At 35.7% G+C, this 10,155-nt stretch overlaps 1 protein-coding gene across 5 annotated transcripts in view; it reads left to right on the top strand.

Moving 5' to 3' along the window:
• The first annotated feature begins 4,360 nt into the window (after positions 1-4,360).
• Positions 4,361-10,155, top strand: part of LOC124637143 (furin-like protease 1) — a 161,607-nt gene continuing 155,812 nt past the window's right edge. For 2 of the 5 annotated variants that reach the window (XM_047173493.1, XM_047173489.1), the window contains exons 1-2: positions 4,361-4,502; positions 6,521-6,848. In XM_047173493.1, the coding sequence (XP_047029449.1) occupies positions 6,684-6,848 (165 nt within the window). In that variant the 5' untranslated portion in view covers positions 4,361-4,502; positions 6,521-6,683. Of the gene's footprint in view, positions 4,572-6,520; positions 6,849-10,155 lie in introns of those variants that run through there. The other 3 variants (XM_047173491.1, XM_047173490.1, XM_047173492.1) reach the window with 3 other exon arrangements.

The following is a 10,155-nucleotide window of genomic DNA, read 5'->3' as shown; positions in this document are numbered from 1 at the left end:
CTGCACTTTCTAATACGGCAATATGCAGCGCGATGAGTATGGGGTTCTCATGAGAGAATTAGATATCTTAACTTATCGGCATCGTAAGGCAGGCAGATTACTCATATTGATTTTACAGGCTTTAATAATACTTACTACTTGGGAATTACTTCCAATGATCCTAATGCATGACTTATAATCAATCATGGTGGGGGTTGTAGGTACGCAAGAAAGCGACGTTTAGATTAGGATTAAACTAGATTAAAACAAAATTTAATATTGGGGTAGCAACGCCACGTCCCAAGCTCGAAATATTTAGCCTTGAGGGAATTTACTAGAGATATATTTTCTCGTAAAAGATAAAATATTATTTGTAGACACATTTCCATATACTTAGGTGTCTAAATTCATCACAGTCTACTCTGTTAAAAATAGTCTACCTACACATATCTAGATGTATGTTTTGATATTTATCTTCCTACAAACACCTTAGGTAAAGCTTAAAAAAGAAAGTTAAAGCTTGCACGTTAAACCGAAAATTACGTAAAAGCAATGCACATAACATTGAAAATAAAATACAGTAAATGACCAATTGAATTTCTATTTATATTACTTTATAATTTTTTCAGCGAATGATCGTTGCCTATGATGTATACTCAAGAACTTTGCATGAGTTAATCTTCACCATTTTTGGGAGCAAACGAGACGGCAACTTTTTATTCACAAATACAGAAACGACTTTAGCTTTGACGTTCAGCATTTCAGTCTCACTCTCGGATCAAAGATTGTAATAACATGCTGCACAGAAAACTAAACATTAAAATTCGCACTCGCCTTACACGCTGTTACATTTCCCCTTTATCGGGTAAAAGCGTGGACATTGTGAGCGTTCACAGCGGCAGTCTGCAAAAAGAAGGAAGCTTTCAGAAAAATGTTGAAAATATCGTAGTGAGATAAAAGAGAATGTGTTACTGAGCTTCTATATGCGATGTACATAGTATAGTAAACAAAATCTAAACAAATAAGGGTTACGGAGTAAATCAAAATCATTGTAGGTCCTGTTTCGAATCATAGGTCCGGGTAGAAAAGGTTTACTTTTGTGCGACTCTATCTACCTATGGAGTTCTTACAAAAAAATTAAATAAACGGTTGACACGTCTTAAAAAAAAACATGCACCTATTTTGTAAAAGCACAGCTAGTCTTTAGAAAATCCCCAAGGATAATAAGTGTAACGATTCAGAAAACAAATGATGCTGTGAGCTTTCTTAAGTGAAAGGTTGTATAAAGTGTAGCTGATTCGTAACATAATCTTCATACTGAAAGCTCATTTTTTTGTTTTAACCAGCTCCATAAATATCTGTAGTCAAAATATACCATGCCTTTTTCATAGAGAGATACCTATGAAACATCATACCAATGTGAGTCAATACAAGTCACAAGTAGGTAGTGGTCTACGTAACGGTGTTAACGGTTTGTAAAACCAAAATATGTTGCCGTTTCTACTAGGTATGTTCCGTTTCGTTTTTTGTGTTCACTTTTTGCTAACATTTTTGAAGAAATTAACGCGTGGAGGTCATTGCCATAATATGTACACCTACGTACGTTCAACCTATTTCAACTTGACTTAAACATACCCATTTTTTTGATATCCTTTAAAAATAGGCCAACTTTTTTGAAATTTCAATTTACAGAATATAAAAATCACTACCATTTTTTTGTTGGGTAGCACGTACTAATACAAAATACCTAATCAGAGTAAAAAAATAAAAACCAAACTGCTGGTAATGGATTTCTGGATCAGTTTTCTGTTTTCCTAAAACTGAAACTTATCCTATCAATGATTTTTAACTTTCAGCTTTTGTTTTGCGATGCAATGTATTTATCTTTACTAATTTAAACTACCATTGTTAATAATATTAAAAAATCTAATTTGCTACTTAGTAATTGAGCTTTTCTACTTATTGTTCCACGTGTGACATTGCTACTACGGTAGGATATTTTCTTATTTCAAGATTTTCAATTCAATTATCTCGTAGTAAAGCTTTTACAGAAACTCTCTGTTTGGTTTAAGGACCTACGTGATTGATAGTAGGTACATTTTTTCTCAGGCGGCATTGAACGGAGTTCAATTGTTATTCAAATGTCGATTATGAAATATCGCGTCATTGACCTTAGTAGTTTTTATAAGGTTTGTTAAAACCACAAGAGCTCTATACATAGGTTGATTCCTCTATTGTATGAAATAGGTACTGAAGTGAGTTTAATTAAATTTTGGTCATCGTGGCCGCAACTTGGCACGCGGCTAAACCACATTGCGTCTGTACTCACGCACTATATGGTATATGTTATTATCTACCACAGTAAGCTCAAGGTGATATCATGGTTAGACTATAATATTATAAACGTGGGATCCAGGACTTCTTTTAGGGTCATCCAACGTTTGATTGTTTTTTTTTATTACAATGTCTTCAAGTTAGTCTCATACTACATATTATGCATGTAAAAGGAACCTAAAGGTTTGGATGGATGGATATTTTTTCTTATGAAACAAATATATGTAAAAACAACTAATGAACGAATTTTAATGGCTCATAGCTCTTATCGCATAATAACTTAGGCTGCTTTTTATCCGGGTACGGGAAGATGGTAGTTCCCACGGGATGCAGGTGTAGGTTATCGCGGAGATGATAATTGGTAAAAAATATAAACCTCCATTTAATTTCATTAAAAGACAGTACGATCTTAACCTGCTAACAACTTAAACGAAAACGGGTTAACCGTTCTTTATAAGAAAAGAAATACAAAAAAAGAATTACAAAGTGTATGTCCTCAGTCGGCTAGACTAGACGATACCAACTCTGAAGAACACTTCAAAGTTTAATATTTTCATCTAAGCATAACTCTTACAATAAACATAATGCTTAATGTCGGGATAAATCATACATACTAACGAATTCTCTGGGCATGATAGTAATGTTTCCAAAGTTTTAATATTTATAGGACTCAAATAGCATTTCTTTTCTTCAAAGGCAAGAAAACCTTTTGCGTTATATTATACGAATACTTGAATGTTTTAGGGTTCTCAAGGGATAGTTTGGCAGAAATATATAATATAATGTTTATGTTTCTGTGGAGATTTGTGTATTTTAGCATAAAACCGATGTCTTATTAATACATTGGAGCAAAGCAAGGCGTGGCTTCCTCGGGAAATGCTACAAATCAATCTGACGCCGGAATTTCATGTGATTTATCTAATTTTGGATTGCATCGAAAATGCAACATTTAGACGGAATTAGGTATCTGAAAACACCACAAAGATTTTTATATTGATGTATATTAATGTTTTTTCTTATTTACCTGCTTGTTATTTTGGAACTGAAATTAAAATTCGAAACCAATAATATATTTTCAGTTATTTATAAAAATAGGCAACCTCAGCTACCTAGTCTAGACGCATGACCTCATTTTATTCCCATTTACATTACTTACATAAGTTTATTTAGTTGGTTTGGAATAGTGCTATTTATTGATCAAATCTTAATTCTGTGACCACAAATTAAGATCGATGTATGATCGGCTATTGATTATTTTCACCCCACTATTTTGACCCCAATGTTCCGGAATTAAGTTAACTACTTAATTCTAAAGTAGCTTTTGTGAACACATTGTTTATTTTGGGACCCCTATATTGCAAGTTTCGGGGCTCCTTCTCGGTGTGTACAGTCTGATACATAGATATCAAAGCCCTGAGTGTAAAATACCTAATCCTAATTTTTGTACACACTTGCAGTATTTCAGGTAGGTAGTCAATTAAATTGGATATGGATGTGTAAATCCAATTAATAAATATACTTTCAAAACATTCGCATACGAAAAAAATAGTGTCAGTGTGCGCCCTTGACCAATACATTCAATAACTTATTCCGTTCGCGTACAATACAGCGTGGGTAGTTATAATACTGGGGTCTACACAGAGAAATAAAGATTTATTTCTGAAATATCGACATTTATAGCTAGGTAGTATAAATATCTTTATATTAAATAGAATAATTCACGTCCATCCTACATTACAGTTCAAGTTACATTTTTCTCTCTAAAGTACTCATATAATGTTTGAAAACGCTTGTGCAAAGAATAATGTCAACGAGAGAGATCGTTGAACCGTGTATTTTCCATTCATTAAATACGAGTGCTAATTATTCAATCATTGAAACAATACATGTTTACAAAATAATATTGTCTTCAATCTACTGCCATATACCGGAGACGTATGAAATTTCCCCATTTATGGGTAAATTCCCCGAGTGTGGCAAGGTAGAGCGGTCGTCTCGGCCTCCAATCGCGGCGAACGCCGAGAGCAAAGTAGCAAACCAACCAGTCAGCATCACGTGCGCGGACGTGACGGCCGTGTTTTGTGCCGAGCCGACGGATTATTCACGCGCCATTTGACAGTTATGCCGTGTACAGTAATGACTGTAGTGCATCACAGTGTAACGTAGTGATCGTTGCTGCCAATAAACACGTGAGGAATTTGTCATAAAAACTCATTTAGGAAAGCGTAAAGTGATAACAGGGAGGCGGGATGCGAGAGGTGAACGCTCGTCACAGCGGCGCCGACTCTCACCGGCTACTATTGTCTAAGTGCCACGGAATCTTGGTCCTTCCCATCGGATTCCACCGATGAAGTATCCGCCTTTCGACGTGGGCTGCACGCGAAATGCTTGCGGCGACGATTAGTCACAAAACCGAATGTTTACATAGCGAACCAATGGATACAGATAAGATAAAAACTTGTCTTTTGATAGTAGATTGTCTTTAGTGAACGAAATGTTTTTTTAAACTAAATAACTATGCAAATTACGAGCTAGTTTGGCATGCGATGCTTGATAAATTATTGTCGATGCTAACTGTAAATAACTCCGCCAGACTAGGTAAACGTGCATTCACAGCTAAAGGTATGACTGGCCTACTTTTTAAAATGCAAATATTGTAACGTGGTAATTGTTAAAGACAAATGAATTCGCACAGTGACTGCTCATTACTATTGAGCCAAATGTTTTTGTGTATGTTCTTCTGTTGGACCTAGCAGTAGAGAAGCAGTTTAACAAGCTGCTTTATTTTATCTTCCACATATGACCAGTGAAAAACATACAACAAAATTTGGATTTCAAACTCAAAATGTAGGTACACATTACACACCACAATATTGTGCACTTCTGTCTGAAAAAATTGATATCCTTATCTGCAAATAATCCCGTTACATTTTTATTTAATACTTATTAAAAAAACAAGGATGTGTCACGATGCATTCAGATAATGGATATACTTTAGGTGCCTAAAGATAATCTGTTTACGGTAGATAAAACAACACAAACATATAACAAGTAACTGACATCATCTCACAACAAGAATACAATAACAAGCGTTTGTATGAAATATCTATTGTGGTACACGGAGAGGTTATCAATGTAACGAATAAACATTTCCTAAGTCTACTAACTAGTGATTTGTCAATAGTTGATATGTGGGTTAAAAAATCTGCACTCTAAATTCCTTCTTTATTTTAAAAAACCACATTAATTTAAGTCAGTAAAAAATTTCATTAATTAGTGTATAAATTATAACAATAAGCATAAATTTATTGATAGCTACTTAGTTTTTGCAAGATAAGACGTATAAATTAGGTATAATCAGAGAATGATAATTCAATGGAAAACGACACACGATATAATGCACGTTTAAATTACAGAAGTTGTGCGAGTTGCAAAAAAAATGCCCTGAACTCCTTTATGAGATGATAATAAATAAACAAAACAACCAAAACCGCTTTTGTATAGGACGCACCACGCAGCTACCATATGGGCCAAAACAAAGCTGATACAAAAAATCTCAAACCACAATTCCATTCCACGCAGGCTCACAAAAATAAAATATTTTCTAAATTAAAAAAAGTGAATAGAAAACCCGTCCAGACGCGCGGAAATGATCCATGTCTTGTTTATACAGAAAAAGGGCAAACGTCAGACATAACAATGCTCTCGCCAAAGTAGGTTGAAGTATGCCCGATGAAACGCACTGTGATTAATGGTTGTCCGGTGATACGGTAATAAAGAACGGCATAACAGGGAACTCTATCGGGGTCTACACTTTGTCCTTCATGTATACTTGACCCACTTATTGTGGAAGTATTGCCAAAGGCCGTACGCTCGTCCAAGTTTTAATTCGGCGGAAACCGATTTCCGATTGATTGCTAATTCTCTTGTACGGACGTGTTAGGAAATCCTATACTCTATGTGAAGTCATCAAACAAATACATATCAGCCGTAATTGGTAACCCGAGTCGGTCCCTTTTAATGACACATTTCAAATGGTCCCATTTCAGTAGCTCTATTGCGTGTGACATAGCAGATCTTCAATGTGGCCCACGTCGAAGATACATGCTTGCAATCCTCTAGTAAAGGTTTATCTGTGTCAGCTGATTCTATCAGCTTTAGAGCAGGTTTCCACTGACTGGATAACCTTAATATATTTTTCTTACAGTAAAAACAATGTGTACAGCCGTATGATTGAATATAGCAACAATCTCTACGTTACATTTACAAGGAATATTTAATTCGAGACTTGGTTGAAACAAGAAATACTTTTGAAAGTGTGTGTGCAATGCTGACAAGTACTAGCCGGTGAGTGTGAGAGTGTGCGTGCGATGGCGCGGGGTGCCGTGTTATCGTCGACCATTTTGGTGTCAATTTTATCATTATTGGAAACTACGTTTGCGCACTATACACCTACATGGGCCGTCCACATACCGGGAGGGAAGGATGCTGCCGATGCTGTGGCGAGAGACCACGGGTTCGTCAACTTAGGAGAGGTAAGATTGAAACGAATCAATAGCTTGATATAATTTGTATGATATCATTTTGTAACACGAATTATATTTCGCTTATATCGCAGGTCAAAAAGTTAGTAACGTAAAATAAGAGCACCTACATAAAAACGGACTTTTTTGACGGAAATTAAGATTATATTTTTGGTGCATCGTCCACATAAAATCGTTTCTAAAGAGGGAGTAATCAAAAATAGCGATGCCGTCGCCGATATGTTGCCAGGTCTCCTAATGATAACGTAGGAATAATACAAAGATCTATTTCCTTTGAATACTTTCCAGGACATTCAAGCTTGGCTTTACCATTTCTTACTATTCTGGTCAAGGAAATCCGGGCGTGGGTGGCTTACCCAGAAATACAAACGATTACTGTGACTTCTATTCATTCGCTTGAAGACCTGAAAGGTTCACATCTGACCTCATTTTGAAATACCGCATTTACTCCTTGCCAGATTTTCTGTTGCGTTTTGAAATGCTGTCGCTTGCGATTATAATTAATCATGTTTATTTATGTGTGCAGTGTGCACGATGAATATTATTCTCGGCACTCCAGATTTCGCAGGGTTCCAATTCAAGTTAATAAGGTTACAATGATGAAAATACAATACTAGGTACCTATTCTGTGTGAGAGCAGCTAATGGTACAATGATCAGAAACTTTGGCTTTTCATGTCAATGGAACAAACCGGATTTGAGCCCCAGTATTCCGTGGTTAAAACGGTCATTGCCAGGTTACGAGTGTACTGATCTAACCTTGAGTGGTTTGTTTGAATTTCCAAATCAATGGTGTATTCTCCTATTGTTTGCTTAAACAATTAAAATGCTTTAATGTAATCAGTTTTGGCGTCAATAATTTAGTGCCTAATTTTTGGCATTGACCGACTACCTGCATAATAAATTATTTACAGTCAGGCACTAACAGAACAGAAATAAATAAATAAACCTATTACCAAATGGCTGCCTTAATGTAGTTCGCGTAAATATGAAAGAAGTCAGGCGATCATAACAAATCGCTACAAATGAGTGTTCATATCATGTAACAAGTGAACCGCATCGTTAACACTGCACTGAGATAAAATTAGTGTGGTATTTCGAGGCAAATGCTGCAAACTCATGTGTTGTAACAACAGATTTCAGGAAATGTTCCATTTAGCATCGCCGCCCACTTCACCACAATTCACGAGCTCTCAACATCTTCATAAACACTTTGTTTGAACAAGAAGATTAATTGTTTAATAACTACGTGCTTTAAATATTTTGCGTACACGTATGAAAATATATTTTGGGTCTGATTGTGAGACAATAGTTTTACTTGTCGGAAAACTTATCCTAGAATTATCTAAATTGTAACATGATTACTGGAATGTCGCTGAAAAAAAATGGTAGCTATATCCATGACGACAAGTTCAGAAGAAAAACTGCTGGACTATACCGCGCCCATGAAATTCTTTGTAGCGCAACCTAAAACGACGCAGTGTCATTGGGATAAAGTAAAAGATAATGTTGTAAGATTTGAGTAGAAGAGATACTTTTAAAATATTGAAGCTTAAATCTCCCAAAACTTCCAACTCCACGTTTAGAAAGCACTCGTGTGCGAAGTGGGGGGACAAAAATAAACAGGAAATTTAAGCGAGCACAGTTATTTATTTAAAGCGACAACTTCATTTGGAGTATCTTCTGCTTATGGATATCTATTTATAAGCACGAGAGCTCTCCATATACATCCAGCTATGTCTTAAGGTACAAAACGACAAAGGAAAACATAAGCCTCCATTCCAATTAAAATGTTAACTAATTTGGAGAATTCCAGATTAATTCGACGGATTGCTTGGCTTAAAATATCTTGTTGTTTTCATAAGATTCGAGTCTACTCCGGTATTTACCTAATACAGTGTAAACAAAAGACTGATAATACTGTCCTAGTAGGTATTATTGTTACTGAAACAACGTTTGTGCGATGCCAGAGGGAAGAATGGGAGCTTTGAGGCAGACTGAGCTGAGGACAAAAGGGGGCTGTCACTCGAGCCATCGCTTCCATGTATCCGATAACAAAATGCTGTCGTTGGTGCCAGACCTGGGTGACGTCACACGCTGTCACAATAAATACTGGCATATCTGACGTCATTCAGTGTATTGACAACTTTAGCGAAAATGTGTCTTACGTTCAATGACAACGTTCAATGATTTTTCTGTGTTAAAGCAGCATAGGAGTGCAATATGGCAGTCTTTGTTGTGGTTTGCTTTGCTTGGGCGATCAAGCGAAGATCGTTAGTGAGTTCATAAATGCCTCAGACGTAAGATTTGGGACATCGTTTTATCATAATAACATACAGAGCTGTTCAGGTCAACCTAGAATATCATATTATCTTAGATAATATCCAAGTTACATATACTTCATACAAAATTATCTATGTACATATTATGCTTCAAAACATTTTAATCCATATTGCTAGTTGTGTAGTGTGTATAAAAGTAGGGCTCATTTCTATTTAAAGCTTTCTGATAAATTCTTAAGGCTAGTTTATCACAAATAGACACATTATTATGCTACAACAAAGGTGAACTTCGTTGTAAACTTTTATAATACGTTATGACTTTATGAGTTATAAATTATAGTTTTATCACAGCATACATTCGCAAACAAGTTGCAGAAAAATACCGACGGCATGATTAATAGCTTTATTTTTCTTGTTATCTAGACTGTTAGGATGAGCTGAATATTAAACAAATGTTTAGGTATGTCAAGAGGCGGTTATGTAGTCATTACATGTTTTAAGAATCTTTCGTGTACGAACTCACTAGACTTTTTTTCCTATGCTTGCGTAAGTTCATTAAATTCAAGCATACTTGTAAAGTAGGTATAATTATTTTGTCAAAAAATCAGCCTTGCTCACATAAGCTTCTCTAAAGAATGTCTGATAGGATCACACGGGTATACATACATTGTAGGTACTGGTAGTGCCGTGCTCATTGTTCAGCTGGCAGACGAGAACCGACAGGCAACTTGTGTACTTACATGTATAGTTTATCATCATGAGTTACTCTTTGTTTCTTCAGAGTCATTGGTAGTAAACTGCTAAGTAGCACATGCATTTTCAAGCAGGACTAAAGCTTCTGTCGATTTTGCTTTCTTTGTAGATTTATTCAAACCAATTCATAAAAGGTTAACGCGTTTCTAAATATCCCACTAAACGGTGATATATTTCCTCCAATGCTTTCTATTATCTTAAGTGTTCCATTAGCAATAAAGGAATATTTCGGTAATAGCTCTCTAGTAAAATGTATTCTAACAT

This window comes from Helicoverpa zea, chromosome 15, assembly GCF_022581195.2.
Source record: "Helicoverpa zea isolate HzStark_Cry1AcR chromosome 15, ilHelZeax1.1, whole genome shotgun sequence".
NCBI lineage: Eukaryota > Metazoa > Arthropoda > Insecta > Lepidoptera > Noctuidae > Helicoverpa > Helicoverpa zea.
The sequence above is the reverse complement of the archived record's forward strand: the minus strand, read 5'-3'. Positions and strand labels throughout refer to the sequence as shown.